Here is a 24,069-nt window from a genome sequence, read left to right as displayed (position 1 = left end):
CCTTCAGTTACTTCATGACATTCCCTCCATCATAAGCTCTGAAGTGGGGTTGTTCGCACAATGTTCAGCACCATTATTAGCTCATCAAATACTGAAGCAGTCCATATGCAGCAAGACCTGGACAATATTCAGGCTTGGACTGATAAATGGAAAGTAACATTTGTGCTACACAAGCGCCAGGCAATGATCATCTCCAACAAGAGAGGGCCTAACCATTTCCTCTTGACATTCAATTGCATTATCATCACTGAATCCCCCTCTATCAACATCCTAGAAATTAACATTGACCAGAACCTGAACCAGACCAACCATATAAGTTTTACGGCTACAAGAGGAGGTTAGAGGCTGGGAATTTTGTGGAGTGTAGTTCACCTCCTGACTCCCAAAACCTGTCCACCATCAACAAGGCACAAAACAGGAATGTGATGGAATACTCCCCACTTGCCTGGATGACTGCAGCTCCAACAACACTCAGGAAGCTTGACACCATCCAGAACAAAGCAGCCCGCTTGATTGGAAACCCATCCAGCATCTTAAAATATTCAATCCGTCCACCACTGATGCACAGTGGCAATGGTGTGAACCATCTACAAGTTGCATTGCAGCAACTCTCAAAGACTCCTTCAACAGCGCCTTCTAACCCCACAACCTCTATCTAAGAGCAGCAGTCGCATGGGAACACCACCACCTGCAAATTCTTCTCCATTCTGACTTGGCAATATATCGCCATTCCTTCACTGTCGCTGGGTCAAAATCCTGGAACTCCTTACCTAACAGCACTGTGGGTGTACCTACACCACATGGGCTGCAGTGGTTAAAGAAGGCAGCTCACCATCACCTTCCCCATGGCAATTAGGGATGGGCTACAAATGCTGGCCCAGCCAGTGAAGCTCGCATCCCATGACCGAATAATTTTTTTCAGTAAGATACACAACATATTAGGTCCTGTGCACTTATTTGCCAGTACTTAGACCTGAAGGATATTGCTGGAAGAACGAAAATATATAACTTTATTTCCCACCTATAATCCACAAAATCATTTTACCTACCCAAGCAGAGACTGAGAATATGTGATGTGAGCAGTATTCCTCTGTAAGGATTGAACTAGTATCATGTACTGTGACATGGCATTGCATGAATAAAATTATTTTTTTAATGTTTATATTGAGCCCCACTTTTCTTATCTATAGGTGGTGGGGGAAGGGAAAGAAAGTTTTTATTGCACTGTTTTCAAATTATCCTCCTGAATTATCCATACCTATTAAGAACTAATAGAAATAGTAATACGGATGTTTTCTCATAATCCATGATAACACTGAATCCTCTCTGTTTTCCTTTCAGCTCGAAGAGATGAAGGCTGAAAGCAAACAATCCCATTCAATTATTCACTTGTTTAAAACACGCAATATCCGAGCCATCACCATCATAAACTTTGTAGTGTGGTGAGTATTTGATGTCAGAGATGGAGACCATTCAGCCTATTGAGCCTGCACTGGCTGTATTGAAGAACAATCCAGTTAGTCTCACTCCCTTGCTCTTTCCCTATAACCCTACAATTACTTTCTTCTTCAAGTTATTCTTCAATTCTATTTTGAAGGCTACAATTGAATCTCTATCCGCCACCATCAGGCATTCCAAATTCAAACCATTCCTTACATAAAATTGTTTTTCTCCTCTCGTCTTTGGTTCTTTCGCCAATCACTTTAAATTTGTGTCTTCTGGTAATCAAATCTCTATCCACTGAAAATGGTTTCTCTTTCCATGCTCAATCTATAGACTTCATGATTTTAAAAACCTCAGCTAAACCACCTCTTAGCCTTAAGATAAAAGCAAAATACTGTGAATGCTAGAAATCTGAAACAAAAACAGAAAATGCTGGACAATCTCAGCAGGTCTAGCATCATCTGTGGAGAGAGAAACAGAGTTAACATTTCGAGTCCATATGACCATTCTTCAGAGCTTTGAACAAGGGTCATACAGACTCGAAACGTTAACTCTGTTTCTCTCTCCGCAGATGCTGCTAGGCCTGCTGAGTTTTTCCAGCATTTTCTATTTTTGCTCCTCTTAACCTTCTTGCTCTAAGGGAGAAGCCACAGCTTCTCTACTTAATCCACTTAATTGTAATCCCTCATCCCTGGAAACATTCTAGCAAATCTTTTCTGTATCCTCTCCAATGCCTTCACATCTTTCCTAAAGTATGGCTCCCAGACATGGGTGTAGTACTCTATTTGGGGCTGAACAATGGTTTAATGTATTTTCAGCATAACTACCTGACTTTCGTAATCCACGGTTTAAAAATTGGTTTGCTCTTGTTTGAGGGAATGGGAGCCACAATTCACGAGCAGCCTATGCTGAGTCCATGGAGGCAGGCAGCATGCAAACTTTGTGCTGTCTTCTCATTTGAATGATTGTAGCATTTCAACAAGTGCAATCTGTGGGCCAGATTTTAGGCATGTTTTCGGCAAGGTGGCATGTAAAGTGGGGATGGTGCCAATCCCATCACTTTCCTGCCCACCCCCAAGCTCACCTCGTTAACAGGTGCCAAGATGGGCAGACCAGCCGCCATATTTAAATAAGTAATCAAGTATCAACTGAGCTTGTTAACAAGCCAATTAGCCTTCTTAATATACTGGCCATGCTATAACACAGTTAGCAGGGGCAGTCTGGCAGCAGTGGGCAGACATTTTCTTTAAAAATACCTTTTAAGAGGGTGGAAAGAGGGGTACTATCTTAGTGGGGGGGGGTGTGCCCTTTGTGCACCAGAGCTGCCTGGCTGTCTGACTGTACGCTCAACAGAGGACCTAACAGCATGCAAGCATATCTTCCAGCTAGCCTGCACCTTTTAAAATCAATCTGTCTTGTATAAAAGGGAGCTGCACTCAATGTAATGAAGCTGCTGCTAACTGCCTGTAATGCGAGTGGCTATAAGAAGAAGGACACCAGATGGCGAGGCATCCAAGAGAGAGGGTGCCCAGTTTTGCAGATGTAGCTTTGGAGGCCTTACTTCAGGAGGTTGACAGGAGTAGAGAGTCCATGTTTGAGGCCCCCAAGGTTCACCCTCAGAAGGAAATGGGAGAAGATGACCAGGGAGGTCAACTACTAGTGTCTCACACCGAGGGCCTGGCAGCAGTGCTACACGAAGTTCATTGACCTCAGGTGGTGATCAAGGTCAGAGAATTACGTCTCAAAGGACATAATCTATCCATCACTCCACTAACCTCTGAAGCTAGTCAATGCACCACACCCCATCATTCAACCAACAGCAGTTGCCAGAAATCAGGACTCAAGCCAAACATTCAAATGCTCTTCCTCACCCTTGTACACCTCCCATTAGCACCAGTCTCACACCTGTTTCTCACTGCTTCCAATTACCTAGAGCCATTCAGACACATTACAAGACACGCACTGACGCTCTTCCCTCTCTCTTGCCGGTCAAGGTTTCCCATAAAGCAGACAGCAGAACCAAAGGGGGATTGGCATGCCTTCAATACCTAAGCTCACTGGAGGAGTCTGTGTTTGACATCATGGGGCCGGATGTTACAGAGGTCCTTTCATCTGATGCTACTGAGAGAATTCAGCAGGAAGATATGTTTCTGCCTTATGTCCCTTCTCAAATCCCACCTCACCTTCATCCAGCTAGCTGGCATGAATTGCAAGCCACAGACCATGTGACCATGGACCTTTTGCTTTCCAAATCACCTGCCTTCACTCAACCTGGCCCTTTCTTTCTGAGTTTCTGTTTTTGATACCCAAGAATTACTCCCTGAACAACCAATGCAGCATTATGAGGAAAGGCAAGAGTTGCTATTGACATTTGAGAAAGAAGCAATGTCACTTGGTCTGACACTTGCAACCAGTAGCTCTGATACTGGCACAACATGTAGTTTAGAGGGTAGTGTACAGTCAGGATTTGCTATTCAAAAAGAAGGGAGATGGAAAGCAGGAAACTAGAGATAGACCAGTTACCCAACCTCTGTCATTGGGAAAATGCTGGAATCCATTACTGAAGAATGAGTAGTAGGATATTTAGAAAATCATAGTACAATCAAGCAGAGTCAACATGGATTTATGAAAGGGAAATTGGGTTTGATAAATTCATTCGAGTTCTTTTGGATTCAATAAGCAGGGTGGATAAAGGGGAACCAGTTGATGCATTGCATTTGAATTTCCAAAAGGCCATAAAAAGGTTACTGCACAAGAACTCATGGTCTATGGGCAATATATCAACATGGATCTGAAATTAAAACAGAAAATGCTGGAAAAACCCAGCAGATCTGGCAGCATTTGTGGAGAGAGAAACAGAGTTAACGTTTTGTGTCTGAATGACTCTGCTTCAGAACATGCCAGGACCCAGAGCTGCTCAAGGGAGCTCTGCAAGGCCATCTGCCCTCTCCCCCAATGAAACTCAGCAGCCACTGGGGTAGCACTGCTTAGGAGCACTAGGCAAGGCATCTACAAGAAGGCACTAGGGTGATCTACAAGGGTGTGATTGAACATTGCAGATGAATGTGAAGATGGGGAATTGTGGAGTAATGGTGATTCTAAGTGAACCAGAGTCTCAGCAAGAGCTTACAGACAGCCTGTCTGGGGTGAAGAGGCTCCATATCCCTCCTTCTTGCCTCTCATTCTCCTCTTCGCCCACCTCCCCTTTCTGCGCCTCCTCCATTTCCTCCTCATCCACCTTTGGAGATGGCCTCCAGATGCCTGGTTGCAAGGACAGGCTTAATCCCAAAGTTGTGGAAGATTCAGAAGGCCATGACAAATTTGGACACACAAGTATTATAGGACATCCTGTGAGTAGTCCAGGCAGCAGGGCTGTTGTTTGAAAATGCTGATTGTCTACTCCATGATGTTGCTGGTTACAGCATGGCTCTCATTGTAGGCCCATTGTCCTTGGATGGTCAGGTGACGGAGGATTGTCATGCGCCATGTCCACAGGGGCATCCCTTATCTCCGAGCAGCAAGTCTCTAATTCTTCATGGTGGCTTCAACATGTTGGCCACAGCTGACTTTTACAGTTGAAGGCATTGTGACTGCTGCCAGGTGAGTGGTCACTCACTAACGTGATAGTGTGGGTGTGGTTGCACACCGACTGCACATTAATGAAAGGGAATCTTTTACAGTTCCTCTCCTTGTTTACATAAGGGATGTGCAGAGCCATGTACATGCAGTTGATGGTTCCCTGTACCATTGGAAATCCTGCTACCCTGGCAAAGACATGTGCTCTCTCATCCTCCTTGTCTCTTGTTAGAGAGAAAACAGTGAAGTACCTTCTCCTGGCATTTTTACCTTGAAAATTTTCAGCTGGTTAGGAACAGCTAGAATAGATTTGCAAAGAGTGGTCATATCCGATGAACCAGATTGAATTTTTTAAAGAGGTGACTGAAGTAGTGGGCTAGGCAACGGCAATGGATGTTATTTATATGGACTTCCAGAAAGTGTTTGATAAAGTCCATCAAAAGTGACACTTAGCTAAAGTTAGAACTCATGGATTTGAAGGCAAATTATTGACTGCTTCCCTGGCAGCAGCCACAATGCCTTCAACTGTAAAAGTCAGCAGTTACCACAACTTCAAGTCACCACGGAGAATCAGAGTCTTGCTGCTCACAGATACCCACTGTAGACACGGCTCATAACTCCTTTGTCACATGACCAGGTAAGATCTGGTTAGGAAATTGACTAAGAGGCAGGAGACCGACAATAGGGATAGTGGGCAGGCACTTTAATTGGTAGGATGTGATTAATGGCACCCAGCAAAGATCTGTGTTGGCGTCTGAACTACTTACCATGTCTTTTAATGACTTAGATGATGAGTTAGAAAGTTGAACGTACAAATTTGCTGATGACATAAGGATAGATGGTGTTGTTGGCTATATAATATTGCAAAGGGACATTGATAGATTAAGTAAATGGACAAAGTTGTTGCAGATGGATTTCAATGAAAGCATCAGTGGATGCTGGAGATGAGTGCTGAAGTGCATTCCATTGCCTTGCCCCTGAACTCAGGTGAGCAGTGACAAGGCGAGAGGGACGAGGCATCTGGAGTCTCCCCAGTTCCTCATCCTTCTTGGGTCAGCAACAATGAGAAGGAGCTGCTTTCCACATCTGCACTCTGCTCTCAGGTCACCCTGCTTTATGCAGTGGCTCCTCAGCCCCTATGACGCCAGTACCCAAAGCTGAAACAACGACGGATGGGGCTTTTGTATCTGCGGTGCCCCTCAGAATGCCAGGGCCCTCTGGGCCTCAGAAAGCTGGAGGATGGCTGCCACTGTGACCCCAGGCCATGTGGTAGCAAAGTTAAAAGTCTGCCTCCACTACAGCTGGCAATGAAGGGGAGCACCAGTAAGGGGCTCTTGTGAAAGAATTAAGAAAACACACTGGATACACTTGGGCATCACAATTGATTTGATAGTTAAGCTTCTCTGTTTGTATTTGCTTATGTTTATAATGGTGATCTTATTTGGTTTCTGCAAGAGCCCATTCATTGGCGCTGATCCCTTGGCAGTGCAGGATTGGCATGGGGCTCTCAAGGGCTGGTCGTGGAGGTGAGGTTGGCATGGTGACCCTGGCAGATGTGATCATCTTTTGTACATTGCAGATGCACCAGGTGGCAGTGGGCGAGGGGATGTGGGTTTAGAGCAGGCGTAAGTGGAAACAGTGTAGGTGGAATGTGGACCTTTATTTGGTTGGGTGGCTGCAGTGGAAAGGGTCACCTGATTGAATGTGTGTAAGAGCATTACATGCCCCCCTTGTGCATATATCTTGGTGTCCTCCATTCAGTCCCTCATATAGATCAGGATAATGTGACTGGTTATCAGCTTCCTTGTCATCATCCTCATTTGAAGACGCCTCATGCTCCATTAATTTCTCATTAGCAGGGCCTTCCCCCTCTGCAGAGCCTGGTTATGTAAAGTGCAATAGAACAACATTATCTGGGAGACCCTTACTGGGCCATATTGCATTACCATACCAGAATGATTCAGGTACCTGAAGCCTCATCTTTAGGAGACCTATGGTCTGCTCAATAGTGGCTCGTGTCACCACATGGCTCATGTTATTTCACTCCTCTGCCTATGCCCTAGGGTTTCTCATTGGCATCAACAGCTATTTGTTTAATCCCTTGTCAACAAGAACCCACTCTTGAAAGCTTGCAGAAGTGGGGACTGTGAAAAGCTCAGGCACCTGAGAACACCAAAGTTTGCATGCAATGTAGCTGCTCACCGTGCACACACTTACAAGATCCACTGGTGCAATGAAACCCCTTCCTGTTAATGAAGGCCCCTTGCAAGTTCGAGGGAGCCTTGATGGTGACATGTATGCAGTCTATGAGACTTTGTAACTGGGGAAAATCCAGCGGCCCCCAATTGTCTAGCTTTCAGCTTGCCTGTTTGCATCAGTTTGGTAATGTATGTTTTGGCGGAATCTCCTGAAAAGGCCATCAGTCACCATTTTGGTGCAGTGATGTATAATGGATCGGAATGGTGGATCCCGAAATGAGCTGGATGTATAGAAACATGGGGCTATGATGAAATTAGTGGCCACTAGCATCGTGTGGCCACCAATGCAGCCAGCATGGGAGAAAGATGTTCATGGCCTCAGGGAGAGGTGCAGCATGGTGACACTGCCTCTCCAACACTTGCAGGTGGCTCATCTTTGGCCTGTATACCTATGCTACAGGATACCTCCTTCCCTGTGCCGGCATCTACTCACGGCTCCCTCTGCAGCCTTCTGCCACTTTCCCACCCTGAAGCTACTTCTGTAGGTGGCCATGAGGTTGCAACTGTCTGGATCTGTGTGCCCACGCCTTCATCCCTCTCAGGTTCTCCTCCAGAAAGAACGATGCCCATGGCACTGGGCACTGACAGTCTGAATAGGCCACCCTGCAAGTTGCTGCTGCAACATGGCCCTCCCCACCCGACCCCACTGTCAACCACTCTCAAGTGATCCATCTGTCAGGGACTCAACGGCATGATGGGGACTTATCCCAGGTCAGTGGCTTTCCAACTATCTCTGCTCCACGCTAAATACTGTGACTGTGCTGCACCAAACTTCCTATGAAGGCAAAATACTTGACTCCATGGCTGTCGATTGTAGCTGTGACCTTAGCTGCCACCCTGTTCCCACCATTTAAAGCCTGCCAAGTCGCTGATGCCCTGTGCTCCCCAGGCACTCCTCGCAAAATTCATAGAGGCCCACAAAATCACAGTCTATTAGATTCTTTAACTGTGTTAAATACCTCCAAATTGCCTATTTTGAAGAAGTGTGTGCCATTTTTCTGACTTGCTTGTCTGGTTCAGGCACAACTGAATCAAGAAACCATAGCTCTGTACGTTGTTTAAACATTTTAAATTGGGTCCGTAGGTCAGCTGCATCCCAATTCAAACTGGGGAGTGTTGTGGACATTCTGACAATATCCTTTGATGTTCATCCTTGTTATTTTCAGTTTATTGTTCAGCAATTCCCGAAGCCCCCCCCATTATAATTGCAACCTTCTCTGGCCCGATTTTATGCCAGTTTTCTTGTTTTTGTATGACTCTCCCTCGCTCACTGCTGATCTGGCTCACACCTTGGTCATTCGCCTTTCCCAATTGAGCTAACCTGGTGCTGGTCCTCTTGATGCACTGTCCCACTCATGGAACTGATGAGCTATGTGCAGCAATCTCACCATGGGGATCCATATGCATACCAGCTCTTTATTCAACCATCATCTTGGCCTGTGTCTTCAAAGCTTTTCTGTGCCGTCACCACACTGTGATTTCAACACTCTGACATTTCAGCTTCATTGTAGTCTGACCAAAACATCGAGGGTCATTTCGTGCCATGTAGCACGATCTAAGGCTGTTCAGCATGTTGTACCTCTACTCAATCTTGCTGCTATACTATTTGAACGCCATGCTATGTTTTTTTATTGATATTATGGCACCAATCACTCTTAAGGGATAAGGTTTACATGTTGTGGGTTCATTTATTTAAACTAGCCACATGAGAACATATATACATGGATAGAAAGCTTGAAGACATTAGCAGCAGGGCTGTGTCTGCTGTGTTCTGCTCACTGACCAAAGTGAAGCTGAGTCTGGTTCACATGACACACTTGCCTTCTATTGATGATTTGCTGCTATCCCCTAAAGACAAATTACTGCACTGACTCTTCCTACCATGATATATTACCTCACGCTTTACTGTGTTGAATTTCATCTGAGCTAAGAAAACATCCTCAGACTTGCTTATCAAATATATCTGAGTTTCCTAGAATTCTAAAGAGTCCAAACTATGGGTCGTAACCCCCAGTGGAGTCACAGAATAAGCAATTCGGGTGGTGAACTCTGAGACAGCAATGGCAGCCGTGGAGAAGAGACACAGACTTGACACCCTGGTATTGGTGCGTGCTTTTACACGCACGCGATTTTTTTGTTGGTGGGTGTGTCCGAATGAAAGGCGTGTTGAGACCTGATTGCTGCCAGTTGCTGCAACAGAGCCTGCAAAATGATAGGTTTCAGAGATTTTTTTTTGCTTGTACCCCTGTCGTTCCAACTCTTACCCTCCCCACCACCCCCACACCCGCCCCAACAAATCTTTCCTTCCCTCTCAATTTTCACTCTGCGGTTGCAACAAGTGTGAAGCATTAAAATGGGGTCAGAGCGGGAAAAATAATTGAAGCACTGCGTTAGAGGTTTTACTGAACAACTGGTTTGATCTTTCTCTGCAGATCTGAATATCTCTCCTTTACAGGAAGTTAACCTGTGCTGGCTATTTAAACCACCTTTAGGCAGTCTTCCTTTCTGAACTTCCAACAACAGTGACATTATATCATACATATGTAGGGTCTGGTTGCATCATTGCTTTATTACTTACTGATCCAGAGACCTGGAATTTTGATCCAGAGATATGAATTCAGAGCCCACTATTTTAGCTGGGAATTTGCAAGCAATTATTTAAAATTCTGGAATCAAAAGCTAGTATCAGGAATGGTGGCCCTGTACCAACTGGAATGTGGTTAAAAAAAATCACCACCGAAGCAGCCATTGTCCATACGCAACATGACCTGGACAACATCCAGGCTTGGGTATCCAAATAAAAGGATTAGGCCGAAATCCAATTGTATAGGAGTGTGAACTAATGGATATACTTCAATAAACTTAATTAAAAATAAGAACAAAAATTCTATCAGCTAAGGATAGGAAAGAAGGGAACTCGCTGGATGGATAATTGGGAGCTGATATGCTGTGGTACTCCTTGGGCCAATGGAAGGATAAAATTTGGAATGGTAGGGTGTACAGCATTTGATTTTCCAAACATTTTCCAATAAAGATGCTGCTGTTAGAAGGGGGTACAAATTTAGAAGATTAGTTACCTGCAGTGAATGTTCCTGTTCACTTTCTAGTGTTTGACATTGACAGAGTATGGCTAGCAGATGAGATGCCTGCCCAGTGGGAAATGATAGGTAGAACAGGGAGCACAAGTCAGTGGGAAAGAAAATCATAACAAAAGCCAAAATATAAAAGGCAGGGTTGTGGAGAAATATTTTTAAAATTAATTTACAAGACGATTTTTCCCTTTTTGTTGCAGGATGATTCTAACAGCTCAATACTTTGGCCTGTCTTTGAACACTCCTAATCTCCACGGTGATGACTATTTGAACTGTTTCTTCGCTGCTGCCATCGAAGTTCCGGCCTACATAGTAGCTTGGCTTTTACTCCAGAGGTTTCCCCGAAAGTTCAGCCTTTCAGGCTCACTGTTTCTTGGTGGAGTTGTCCTTTTCTTCATTCAGCCCATACCTTCAAGTAATCTTTTACGGTGCAGCTAAACGTTATCATAACCTGTCTATTGTTAAACATTTTTAAGCAGCATTTCATGATCAATTGAAACGTACATGTATTGTAGCCCTTAAGAAATTTTAGCATTTTGGCACACTATTCCACAAACTATGAAAACCCATCACAACTTCACTGATATTAGCTGTGTTGTAAAGATGAGGTGCTGTGAGGAGAACAGTGAGGGAGGGAAAATTGGTGGTTCACTGAGCCGAAGCCAGTCTTGTATACCTCATATTTTACTTAACATCAGCATTGGCAGAAGAGCCTGAATTGTCAAAACACCTTTTCACCCCTTGTTATACAAAATTACACATAGGCCCAGAACTTCCAATCTCTGAGTGGTTGTATCCCAGAGGTAACCCCAGCCCCCACCACAAGATGCACCGGGGGAACCCCTCAGAAGTCCCCATGCACTGGCTACACAGAATTGCCTTAGAAGTTTGGACTTCTGAAGGGCAATTCCCCTGCATCTGGAACCCTCTGAATCTCTGTGTTAAAGTTGGAGACTTTGGATAGTTCCAACTTACTTACCAGAATAGTTACCCAGAGAAAGTTATAAGTTTAACTCTACTACTGAGCCCCCAACTCCCTACTGGACTCCCTGACCTTCTCCCAATCCTCCAACTATGTCTCACCCCCACTTCCCCCTCCAACTCTTGACATGACTACCCCCTGGCACCCCTACTACCCCACCTACTCAACTACCCCCCACCACCCGCCCTGACCCAACCATCCCTCCAATCACCTGACTACCCCCACAACCTCCCTGATTACCCACCACCACCCCCACACCCCTGACTATCCCCACTCAATCCACCTTACCCTCTCACCCACTTCCTTAAACACTTACCTCCTCTCTATAGTTTCTAAAATGTCTTTGGGACATTTAAATTTACTGGAATATGGAAGCACATGCTGGGAAATGGGGGTGTAGCTTGGAATCTCCTGATGATCCTGTACTACGGAGGATTCTATGCTCCACATTTCTGAGGAAGCCCGGGTCAGAAGCCTGGGTAAAAGATGTGGAACTCTGGTGCAAGGTAAGTAAATGGGAATGGGATGGCAATCCAATGGTAATTGCCAGTCCTTGGAAGATTTGGCCCAAAACCTTATATTTTGCCCAAGAACCATAATGTGGTACAGCTGAAATTTACTCTAATTTTACATTAAATATCACAACTGAAGCTAACACAATCTTAGCATATGACATACATTAAGCTGCGCGTTAAACTTGTCCAGTCTATATTTACACCTGTAACTCCATCTTGCCATCGCCCACCCTTACTGCTCACTCACACAAGAAAATAGATGCAACATCAGTTACCTTGAGAGAATTAAACCCCATATACAATGTGCTGTGGTTTCCATTGAGTTTCAGAGTGCTAATGCTTAAGTACAGGCACTGCCATAAAATGTACAATGCAACAGGTGAAATTCCGCTGATGGGAACTCTGACCTGTCATGAATTCACACACAGCCACTAAAATCTTGACAACGCAACTTTGTTTCCAGGCCCCCATGATAGCTGCACTGTAAGTGGGTCCTGCTTACTAAGCACTGTTTCTCTTCCCTTCAAAACCACCATCATTAGCCCCTTCCTCAAATTACCCACAATCAAACTTCAACTCAGTTCTCAACTTATCCTCCCCAAATCCTTCAATTTGTTATGGCATCCCCATTCAATGCAGATCTCTCCTGTAATTCTATGTTTAAGTTCTGCCAATCAGGTTTTCAACTTGGCATGGTGCTAAAACTATCTTCACTAAAGTTATGACCAACATTCACTGTGAATATAACTGTTGTATGTGATCCTTCCTCATCCTCCTCAATCTCCACGTAGCTTTTGACAATGCTATCTTCCTCCAATGCCTTTCCTTGCTCAATCAGAGGTATGTTGGCCAAAACGATTTGTATTGTCACATTAAGGCACAACTAAACATGTGTATGTTTTTGTTGGAAAAAAACTCACCTTTGTTTATAACCGGCTTCAAATGTCAGCAAAGTTCTGCTGTAATTTCCTTTCATTTTCTAGCTTTCCTATAAGTCTTATTACATTTTTCTGAACAGCTGGCTTTGATCTCCTTTCAATCAGCATTGGCAACCAGAGATACTTTTGACACAGCATGTCCTTTCCCTTTCTGAAGCTAAAGTACTCTAGGAGAAATCCGATTTGCACACCTTAACATTTGCAAGGAGATTTCCACAGAGCAGAAAATTAACTAGAAAAGATACATAAATACTGAGGCTGCTAGAACAGATTAAAGACTAGGAATTCTGTGGTGAGTATCTCAACTCTGACTCCCATTAGTCTTTCCACCATCTGCAAGACACATGGCAGGAGGATGATGGAATACTCCCCAGTTGCCTGGATAAGTGTAGTTCCAACTCATGAAGCTCCACACCATCCAGATAAAGCAACACATTTGATTAGCACCCATTCACCACCTTAAACATGTACTTCCTCCACCACCAGCACACGGTGGCAGAATTGTGTGCCATCTACAAGTTACACTGCAGCAACTTGCCGAGGCTCCCTCAACAGCGCTTTACAAACCCGTGACTTCCTAGAAAAAGCATGGGAACATCATCGCCTGCAAGTTACACTCCAAGTCACACCATCCAGATTAAAAGGAAGCCTTGCATTTATATAACACCTTTCATGACCACCAGGAATTTCAAAGCCAATTAAATACTTTCGAAATGCAGTCACTCTTAATGTAGGAAAAGGGGTAACCAATTTGTTGTCATTGAAGCCCTCATCCAGGCGTGATTACTCCACTGTCATCCTAGCCAGCCTCTCGTCCTCTACCCTCGGTAAATTTAAGTAATTCAAAACATTGTTGCTCATATACTAACCCACACCAATGCTCTCTTGCCCATCACTCCTGTCTCCAATGACCTATATTTGTTGCCAGTCCCTAATGCCTCAAATTAAAACTTTAATTTATGTTATTAAATCTTTGCATGTCAGTGTAGAATCTCATACATTAGGAACATTTATTGGGGTATTGTGGATTCATACATTTTCATCCGTTCATTTTTACGGATGGGAAGCAGCATCATAAATTCCCAATTTATACTCCTAGCTGTCATGGGTTTGTGCCCAAAGCGTGTATTTGGAAAGTCAGCCCATGTATTGAATGTGTGACAGGATTATACAGACATGCTCTTGTAAACAGGTGCATCTTCCACTAAATTTGCTGCTACCTATATATTTTCTAGATCTTTTAGCACTTTCCACTGTGCTGGTGATGATTGGAAAATTTGGGGCCACAACTGCCTTCGCCATAGTTTATGTCTACACCGCTGAGCTGTACCCAACTGTGGTAAGAAACATGGGTGTCGGAGTGAGCTCGATGGCCTCCAGGCTGGGCAGCATCATCTCACCTTACGTTTTTCGTCTTGGTAAGATGAGTTTAACTTCTGTATGAAGGTATAATAGAAATGAAGCTCCTTGCATTTCCCTGATGCTAATAGACTATTCCCAAATCCAAACTATTCATGTGCACATGGTTTAAATAAAGAGATGAATGAAGCAATAAATATGCACACGAAACCTGACCAGCCCACCCTTCCCCAGAGCCACATATCTCTCACTCACCATCCATTGTTCTTTATCCAGCTGTCTGAGTCTAAGGATGCCAGTGGGAATTTGCGCTGTATTGTGCGACACTGGCCTAATTCATAATGCAGTCAGGGGTTTCTCGGTGTTTTGCGTGGCGGTGTGGGCTGGATGGCTTGTGCCCCACCACCATATCCAGGTGCCATATTTAGAAGGCGCCCAGATATCAACTTACCCACTGTTGAAGGAGAAGATCCATCTCCTGGAAGGACCTGAAGTTAGAAGACCCATGTCATAGATGCTCCACCTACCCATTACTGAACATGGTGTTCCGGGGTCTGGATCCCGGAGATCTCCATCTTCCCTTCCGATCTCCACAAGTTACCACATGCCTTCTTACAGACATTTGCACACCACGTTGGTAGACATGTTCTGGGCCAGTGTGAAAGCCCACGGATGGCGCGAATGATTGAGCAGGGGAGTACAATTCCGGTCGGGCCTTCACCTGCATCCTATTAAAGGGATGCAAAACAGTTTCATGCCGGCCTCTGGTGGGAATGAGGACCCACCATGATGGGCAGGAGCACACGTTCCCACCATCATTTTATGCTGGCAGGAAACTGACTTTTTGACTCCTGCCGATTGTGACTGGCACCACCCCCCACCCCGTCTGCCATTAAACCCGCTGCAGGCGGGAGGCTAGAACATTCCACCTCTTGATTTTGAAGAAGTGACTAAGCAATAAACAGAGTCATTTCAATTAATCAGAATGTTTGAAGACTGGAGCCATTCACAGTACATCTATCCCTCATTTAGCACTCCTAAGGTGTTCCAAAAAATGGTTTGTTAAACATGCTAAATGAAAACCACTTTCCTGTAAGAAACCATGTAATAAAGGTGAGTTATGTCCCTCACCTGTAATTTTCACATTAAAAACCTATAGGTTACCTTGAACCTAACAGGTTCAAAAATTGTCAATTTACTCTAAGTAACTTACCTCCCACTCACCATTTCCTGCCTTCCACTTGCTGCTTCCCTCTCCCTCCCACTTGCCGCTTCCCTCTCCTGGCCCCCTGCTCTCCATTTCTCACTTTTGACCTTTTTCTCAACCTGCTGACTCTCTCTTGCTCACTGCTTCCCTCGCCCGAGCCTCCTGCTCTCCACTTCTCTTTCATGACCTTCTCACTCGCCATTCCCCTTTCTCTCCACTCCCACTTTTCTATCCCTGACATTCACCGCTTCCCTCTCCCCACCCTCCCACTCTACACTTCCTTCTCCTGACCCTCCCACTCACCACTTTCCTCTCCTGAAGTCCCCTCCCGACTTGCTCACTCCCTCCCCATCAGCAATTCCCTCTCCTGCCTGTTTGCCACTTCCCTCTCTCATAGTCTTGTTCCTTCACTCTTGCCATCCCTCTCCTGAGCACTCTTTCATAATGGGGGTTCAAGCGAGGGGCAGCAAGCAAGGCAGCATTCGGCAGCATTGGGAGAGGGAAGTGGTAAGCAGGAGAATTGGGAAAGGGAAGCAGTGAGATGAGGGTTGAGAGAGGAAAGCAGCAAGTGGGATTGTTGAGAGAGAGAGAAATAGTGAGTGGGAGGGTCAGAAGAGAGGAGCGGTGAATTGGAAGGAGAGGAAAGCAACAAGCGGGAAGGTCAGGAGAGGGAAGCAGCTAGCGGAACGGAGCAGGGAGGGTTGAGAGAGATGGCGAACGAAGTAGCAGCGGGTTTAAAAGATAGAGCATGTGGAATTACAGCACACTTCTTGGCAAATGTGAAATAACTGCACTAAAACGAAAATGGAGGCAGCACTATTCAGGTAAGTTCTGTTATTTACAAATTGTACTAAAATGAAAACCTGCTATTAGAACTTTAAGTGGAGAATATCTGTGCTGGAGGTCAGCCATCTCATTACCCACCTAAACCTGATGGCTCTCTTTCAGCTTTTCCATCTCCTCCCTGGTGTGTCCACCCAGCAATTGTAGATCTTCCTCCTCAGGTCTACTGAGGGGTTTGTTCATTTCCATTCAACCACCCCTTTGCAAAAATATAAAAAGGTTAGTTATTAATTCAGAATTTAACTTCACCCTGGTGTCTGAAAGAATTCCATTGTGAAAACTGCATCAGATGCCAGAAATACAGCAGCAATTCCTTCACTTTTCATTCAAAAGTCACAACCTTTGATCGCAGAAGCTGGGTTAAGAACAGTAGAACGGTGCGAAATGGATGTGTGGCTGTGTGGGGTGATGTGATAAGGTATAAATGGTCTTTTTCTGGTTAGCAGGATGTACTGAGTGATGTGCCACAGGGATCAGTGCTGGGGCCTCAACTTTTTACAATTTATATAAATGACTTGGATGAAGGGACCAAAGGTATGTTTGCTAAATTTGCTGATGACACATAGATAGGTAGGAAGGTAAATAGTGAAGGGGACATAAGGAGGCTGCAAAGTGACATAGACAGGTTAAGTGAATGGGCAAAGATCTGGCAAATGGAGTATAATGTGGGCAAATGTGAAATCATTCATTTTGGCAGGAAGAATAAAAAGGAAGCTTATTAACTAAATGGTGAGAGATTGCATACCTCTGAGAATCAGAGGGAGGGGAATTGATTACAAAAGTAGGGGGGTTATGCTTCAGTTGTACAGGGCACTGGTGAGATCACACCTGGAGTATGGTGTACAGTGTCGGTCATCTTATCTAAGGAAAGATGTAAATGTGTTAGAAGCAGTTCAGAGAATGTTTACTAGACTAATACCAGGAATAGGCAGGTTGACTTATGAGGATAGGTTGGACAAGTTACGCTGGAATTTAGAAGACTACAAGATAACTTGATTGAAACCTTTAAGACCCTGAGGGATGTGGAGAGATGTTTCCTCTTGTGGGAGAATCTAGAAGTAGGGGTCACTGTTTAAAAATAAGGGGCTTCTCAATTGAGACAGAGATGAAGAGAATTTTTTCTCTGAGGATAATGAGTCTTTGGAACTCTCTTTCTCAAAAAGAGGGGGAAGCAGAGTCTTTAAATATTTTTAAGATGACCTAGATAGAATCTTGATTAACAAGGGTGTGGAAGGTTATCAGGGGTAGGCACGAATGTGGGGTTGAAGTTACAATCAGGTCAGCCATGATATTCTGAATAGCGGAGAAGGCTGAAGGGGCCGAGTTGCCTACTCCTGCTCCTAAATCGTATGTTTATATCTCCTGTGGTTATGTAGCATTGACTGCCTATACTGACTCTTTCCATAGAAATATCATGGTGATGCAGTACAGAGGGGTATCTTCTAAATTTAACCAGTAGGATATTCCTGGTACTTCCTGTATGCAGTAAACTGAACACAATTACTAAGTATGCATTAATATATAACAACCTAAAATATATATATATATAAAAATGTATATAACCCATTAAGGGCAGCTGTTGAACACAAGACCTGTGTTATATATACTGTCTCTGACTCTATGTTGATGTGGTCTTCTCCTAACAGATAACTTATGCTCTATATTTTCACAGGCTTTTACCATGAGTTTCTGCCTTACATTCTGATGGGGAGCTTGACGATATTTTCAGCATTTCTGGTCTTGTTTCTACCTGAAACAATCAATATTCCCCTCCCTGAAACCATTGGCCAAATGCAGAAAATGAAGAGGTGCGTCTGTACAGTCTTTATTGGCTGGATTTTTATAGCCCGTGAAAATGGGAATGGAGGCAGGGGGGGAAGGGGTGCTGGGAAAATTGGGGAGGGGTCAATGTCAGGACAGCACCCAATGCATTTCCGCCACCAGGAAACTTTTCCAGTTTCAGGCTGGTGAAAGAATTCGGGATGATTTTGCAGAATTGCCAAGCCAGTCACACTGGTAAAGCACGCTCCCCCCTCCGCACGCAAGGTCACCAGTTCATTGGAGGCAGCCTCTGGTGACAGGTTGGAAATCTGTGATGATTTCTCCAGAGGCTCAATGCCCCAATGACAGGGCCGCATAGGTGAAAAGTTACAATTGAGGACGCGTCCGATCATGTGAAAGTCTTTCCACTCTGTCATGTACCTATCAGCTTCGGGGGTCTTCAGTGCAGCCCTTCTCTGTTGCCCAGCGAGGACACCTTAATTTTGAGCTGCCCTCACAGTCCCCAACCTGTCTCAGCAGCGCCCACCCCTCCCAGTGGGGCTGCTGACCAATCATTGCAGCAGCCCTCTGATTGGGCCTCACACCTCGCTGGACCACCCACCGTCCTTAATTGGACGGGACCTCTGGAGGTAGCTTGTTAATTGGATTCCTCTGGGGAGATCATGAGTGACATCCCTCCACGGCCACTTCCAGGTTCCTGATCCACAATTGAACAGGATTTGGGGTCCTGACAATCCTGGAAAAACCCATCCCCTTGATTCAGTCTTTTTTCGCATTTTTTGCTGCAAACAACAACTTACAATTATAGAATGCTTTTAATGTCCCAAGGTGCTTCATAGGGGAGAAAAGAAGCAAATATATATCCTTTGTGAGAGAGTTGGAAGACCTGACCAAAAGCCTGGTTGAAGATGTCCATTTTAAATAGAGGGAGATAGACAGAAAGCTGGAGGCATTTGGAGAGAGAATTTCACAGAGCTCTGCTGTGCTAGCTATTACAATGTTCAGGAGCAGTGGCACCAGGAATGGTGGTGGTCCGGAGCAGGGTGAAGAGAGGATCTAAAGATAAGAAGTTGGGTCCTATATAAGAGCTGAGCCTGTATGAGACCCACTTCAATGTAACTCCTGTTAGAGTACTATTGTATTTCATGCCATCACTAGTTTTAGAGCTAACTGGCCAAGACAATGAATGGTAATGGAATATTTGGCTATTGAGGCTCATTTGAATTCCACACCTGCACTTTTCAGCAGAGATCTCTGATGGCTCCAACTGTGTTACCTTGGCTTTTCACGCACACTACCCAGGGACCCCAACCTTCCAGGGATCACCGGGGTGCCAATTGTGGTTGGATGTATTCCCGGAAGTTTCATCATGACTCCTTCTGCTTCCAATCACTGCATCCTGTTATCCCCACCTCCAATGTTTTTATCATTGGACCGTAACTTCCAAGCTCTAGCGAATTGCATCTGGGGAATACTCCAAAAGATACGCTGGGGAGCACCAGCCCCACCCCCACCCTGCCCAGTGGTTCCCAGGTAAGAGTTGCACAGCAATTGCCTGGAAAGTGCAAACTTCCTTGCACTGGGGACCATCTGAAAATTGCAGATGGCTCCAACTGTGTTACATCTATAGTTACCTAGAAAAAGTTAGAAGAATTAAAACCACTTCTAGCTTCTGGGTAACTATTGTATAGATGCACACCAACCCCCCCTATGGGATTCCCTCCACACCTCTAAACCCTCAGTGTACTCCCCTTACCCCCGACTACTCCCCTATCATGGGACTCTCCCCCACAACAGGACTTCCCCCAACTCCCGACTACACGCCCCCCACCAAGGGCCCGGTCCAACCTGACCAAACCCCCAACTGCCCGATCCCCCACCGACTGCATGAGCCCCCACCCCCGACTTGCTGATACTCCCCCGACCCTTGATTGACCAATTGTGCAAACACCCCCACTGTCCTCGGAGTGCCCAACACCCGCCCACCCACTGGTACCCCCACCCCCAAGTGTCCAGTGCCCAACACCACCCCCACCCCCTAGAGACTGGCAGATCTCCTGCCACCACCCCCCCCCCCCAACCAGCCCCTCCTCTCCCCTCCTGAGTGGCTGATGCTCCCCCATCTCCCGACTGATCAACAACCCACCCACCCCTCAACTGGCCTACACCCCCCGCCAACCCCCAGAGTGCCTGACCGTCCCACCACTGCTGACTGGCCGACCCCCCTGACACCCACCCTCTCTGCTCAATTGGCCAAAACACCCACCCACACACCCACAACCGCTCCCCCCACCCCCCCCAAAACTGGCTGAACCCTCCGAACCCGCCGACCGGCCAAACACCCCACCCCGACTGGCTGACGCCCCACCCCCACCCCAAATTCTAGCCACTTATCTGACAAACATACCTTCTCCCTGGCTTAAAACTGATCTGATTTACAGCAACCGGTGTTGCCTCTAGGCTTCAGGAGTGCATTGGACTGCACAGTTCTCGCTCGGCCTAATTCAGAAGGTCGGAGGAGACGGATTTGAAAAGATTCCATGATAAAGGAAGTAGGAGCAGAGTGGCAATCCAAGTCTGATTGCCACTCCGTGGAAGTTCAGGCCCATTGTATCAGCTATGGTTCAGGTTCTAGCACTCTCATTTCTGATCGTCAGGAGGGTGTGAGTTCAAATCACATCCTGGAGACTTGAATGATTATCTGGTGATTGTCACCATGCTGCATGAAAATTGGCTGCTGCTTTCCTGCATCAATTTAAAAAACAGTGACTCTACTTCATTGACTGTAGAACAGTTTTAAGTCTCTTGAGGTCTTGAAAGGCACTGTACAGATGTAAGTCTTTGTTTTATAATTAATAGAGGAAAGTGTTCAAAGAATATGAAAAAGTAATGTCCCAATTATTTTTATTCCATGTTGCTTGCAGCAGTGATCAGGAGTTTAATGTTTATTTCTTGAAGACTGCAGAACATTCTTGGAGGGTTGGCAACCCCATTAGGGCCACTGAGGTTAATGGCAGCATTCCCACCAGTGTTTCAGATTACTTAACAACACACAGATTTGGCAGTAAACTTATGGTCTCCTGATTTGTAGGTTTTAATATCACAAGTTGTAGCAGATTTAGTTGAAAACAATGGACATTGTACTTTATAGCAGGAATGAGGTGCTGTCTGGAATTCCTGCAATATTTCTTTCAAAACTTGTTAACATTCCTAACAAAGAAAGTAAGCCTAATGCATAACAAAAAAAAAATACCTGGAAAAACTCAGCAGGTCTGACAGCATCTGTGGAGAGGAATACAGTTAACATTTCAAGTCCGTACGACTCTTCAGCAGAACTAAGACATTTGGAAATGAGATGAAATATAAGCTGGTAGAGGAGGGTGGGACAGGAGAGCTCGATAGGGGGCCAGTGATAGGTGGAGGCCAAGTAGAGACTGCCAAAGATGTCATAGACTAAAAGATAAAGGGGTGTTGATGGTGGTGATGTTATCTAAAGGATGTGCTAATGAGGACATTAAGGGAAGCAAGCTAGTGGCAGATGGCCCTAGTGCGGGTGGGGTGGGGAGAAGGGATCGAAATGGGCTAAAAGATGGAGATGAAACAATAGATCGAAATAAATTTTTAAAAAGGCAGGAAAAGAAAAATTATAAATTATTGGGAAAAGGGGGATCGGAAAGGGGATAGAGGAGAGAGTTCATGATCTGAAATTGTTGAACTCAATATTAAGTCTGTAATAGGCTGTAAAGTGCCTAATCAGGAGATGAGATGGTGTTCCTCCAGTTTGCGTTGAGCTTCACTGGAACACTGCAGCAGGCCAAGGACGGACATATGGGCATGAGGGCAGGGTGGAGTGTTGGAATGGCAAGTGACAGGGAGGTCTGGGTCATGTTTGCGGACAGACCGAAGGTGTTCCACAAGGCAGTCACCCAGTCTGCGTTTGGTCTCTCCAATGTAAAGGAGACCGCATTGGGAGCAGCGAATGCAGTAGACTAAATTGAGGGGAGTGCAAGTGAAGCGCTGCTTCACTTGAAAAGAGTGTTTGGGCCCTTGGACGGTGAGGAGGGGGGAAGTAAAGGGGCAGGTGTTGCACCTTCTGCAGTTGCATGGGAAGGTGCCGAGCGAGGGGGTTGAGGTGTAGGGGGTGATGGAGGAGTGGACCAGGGTGTCCCAGAGGGAACGACCCCTGCGGAAAGACACCAGGGGGGGTGAAGGGAAGATATGTTTGGTAGTGGCATCATGCTGGAGTTCGTGGAAATGGCGGAGGATGATCCTTTGAACGCGGAGGCTGGTGGGGTGATAAGTGAGGACAAGGGGGACCTTATCATGGTTCTGGGAAGGAGAGGAAGGTGTGAGGGTGGATGCGCGGGAGATGGGCCCGACACAGTTGAGGGCCCTGTCAACCACCGTGAGTGGAAAACCTCGGTTAAGGAAGAAGGAAGATTTCATATATCAGCTCGATGTCTCTTATTCTCTTAATTCTAATACAATTTCCACCAGCACATTTATTGTTGAACGTGGACAGTTTTTGCTTGTGCAGCCTGTCCACTGAGTTGACATTGATTTTTCAGATCAATCTGAGCTTGATTGAAAGGTGCCAATCTCAGTTACAAAGTTCACATTATCTTCTTACCTGACATCCCAGCATGATTTATTCTTAGCAATCTGTGGCACAGTAAGGCATTGGTACATTAGCAAACCCCCATTATCATATTACCTGACCCTTTACCTTTTTGGGTTACCCAAATAAAATCAATCTGGGATGAAATGAGCAGAATGTGACAGGAAAAATTGAGCTAATTTACATTATTTATGATGGTATTTTTAAAATCTGATTGCAGGTTCAAATACAGGAGCACTCACAGAAATCATTACCGGTTTAATAAAAATGGAACAACTGGAGAAACCAATATGGTGGTCAGTAGAAAGGAAGAAATTTAGCCCAGCCCTGGCCACAGATCAGCAACAATGGAGAAATGGACAAGCAATTGTTTATTTCCAGTTTATGTCATGGACTAACATTATTACAAAGTTGAACTATACTTAGCAGTGCAATCAAGATACTCAGGGACCACTGTCAAATATTCAGATCAACAGGATGCTGCACCATTTTATGTTTCTTACATTTTCTCACTTTCATTTGGAACCAATAGTGTATTCTTGTGTAACACAAAACTTTATGTCACAGATGGGCTAAAAGTGTGTTATGAAGTCAATTTTGATATTTGTACAACAGACCAATGGGGCACCCTGGCCACCCGGTCAGTCATCCATAACTGCAGTGAAAAACTGTTTCAATTCGGAGGTGCTAGCCTCATTAAAATCCAGCCACTGAAATGCGGGGGCACCAAGGGCCATCCAAATATAATTCCCAGGATTAAGGCTTCCCAATATCAAGCTGCCCTGGCTGCCAGCAAGGTCATAGGATGTGACCAGCTAAGATTACTTTTGAGGAACCTGAAAGAGGTATATCTGCTTCTCTGCAACCAACAAAAATATTAGCAGACTTACCTTGGCTGGACCTTATTGGCCCCCATTTCCCATGGAAATGCTGGATCTGTGCACAACGCCTGCACTGACCAGTTCCAATCTAAAATTGCAATCCTTGGAGTCTCAATTTACATGTTAAAAGGAGCCTGCCACCAAAAATTGGTGGAGGATTTGGGCTTTCAATACCTAGTTCCATTCAAAATATCACAGGGCTATTCGCTCTTGTTAATGTAGCAGTAGGCTACCAGCCCCATTGTGAGCCCATCTCTATCCTTTTAGTGCCTGCGATCCTCCTCCTCCTTCCGGTGCCATGCTTTAAGAGGGCATTGGCGACCATGAACTTCCATTGGATTGGTCCATGATTATGCTTGGCAAAGTACTGCAGTTGTTTGCCATTGTTTTCAGTGCCTACAACAGAAGGGAAAATTAACCCCATGTGAATCATAATCTCCCTCTGGTTTCTCTCCCAGGAGGAACAATTCTGCCAGTGACCATGAACCAAACAGCAGCAACAAACCAGTGCCTTCCTTTCAGCTGCTACTGTCAGCTATTCTTACTCCTGTCCCATTCACTGACTTGAATCCAAA

At 45.2% G+C, this 24,069-nt stretch overlaps 1 protein-coding gene across 1 annotated transcript in view; it reads left to right on the top strand.

Annotated features, from left to right (window-relative positions):
* Window positions 1–23,503, top strand: part of LOC144685285 (organic cation/carnitine transporter 2-like) — a 94,577-nt gene extending 71,074 nt beyond the window's left edge. The window contains exons 6-10 of the mRNA XM_078549705.1: window positions 1,342–1,442; window positions 10,570–10,784; window positions 14,040–14,222; window positions 17,886–18,021; window positions 22,834–23,503. Of these exons, the coding sequence (XP_078405831.1) occupies window positions 1,342–1,442; window positions 10,570–10,784; window positions 14,040–14,222; window positions 17,886–18,021; window positions 22,834–22,933 (735 nt within the window). The 3' untranslated portion in view covers window positions 22,934–23,503. The remainder of the gene's footprint in view (window positions 1–1,341; window positions 1,443–10,569; window positions 10,785–14,039; window positions 14,223–17,885; window positions 18,022–22,833) is intronic.
* Window positions 23,504–24,069: the final 566 nt, after the last annotated feature.

Source organism: Cetorhinus maximus, chromosome 10 (assembly GCF_964194155.1).
Source record: "Cetorhinus maximus chromosome 10, sCetMax3.hap1.1, whole genome shotgun sequence".
NCBI classification, from domain to species: Eukaryota; Metazoa; Chordata; class Chondrichthyes; order Lamniformes; family Cetorhinidae; genus Cetorhinus; species Cetorhinus maximus.
This window is presented reverse-complemented; position numbering and strand designations above follow the sequence as displayed.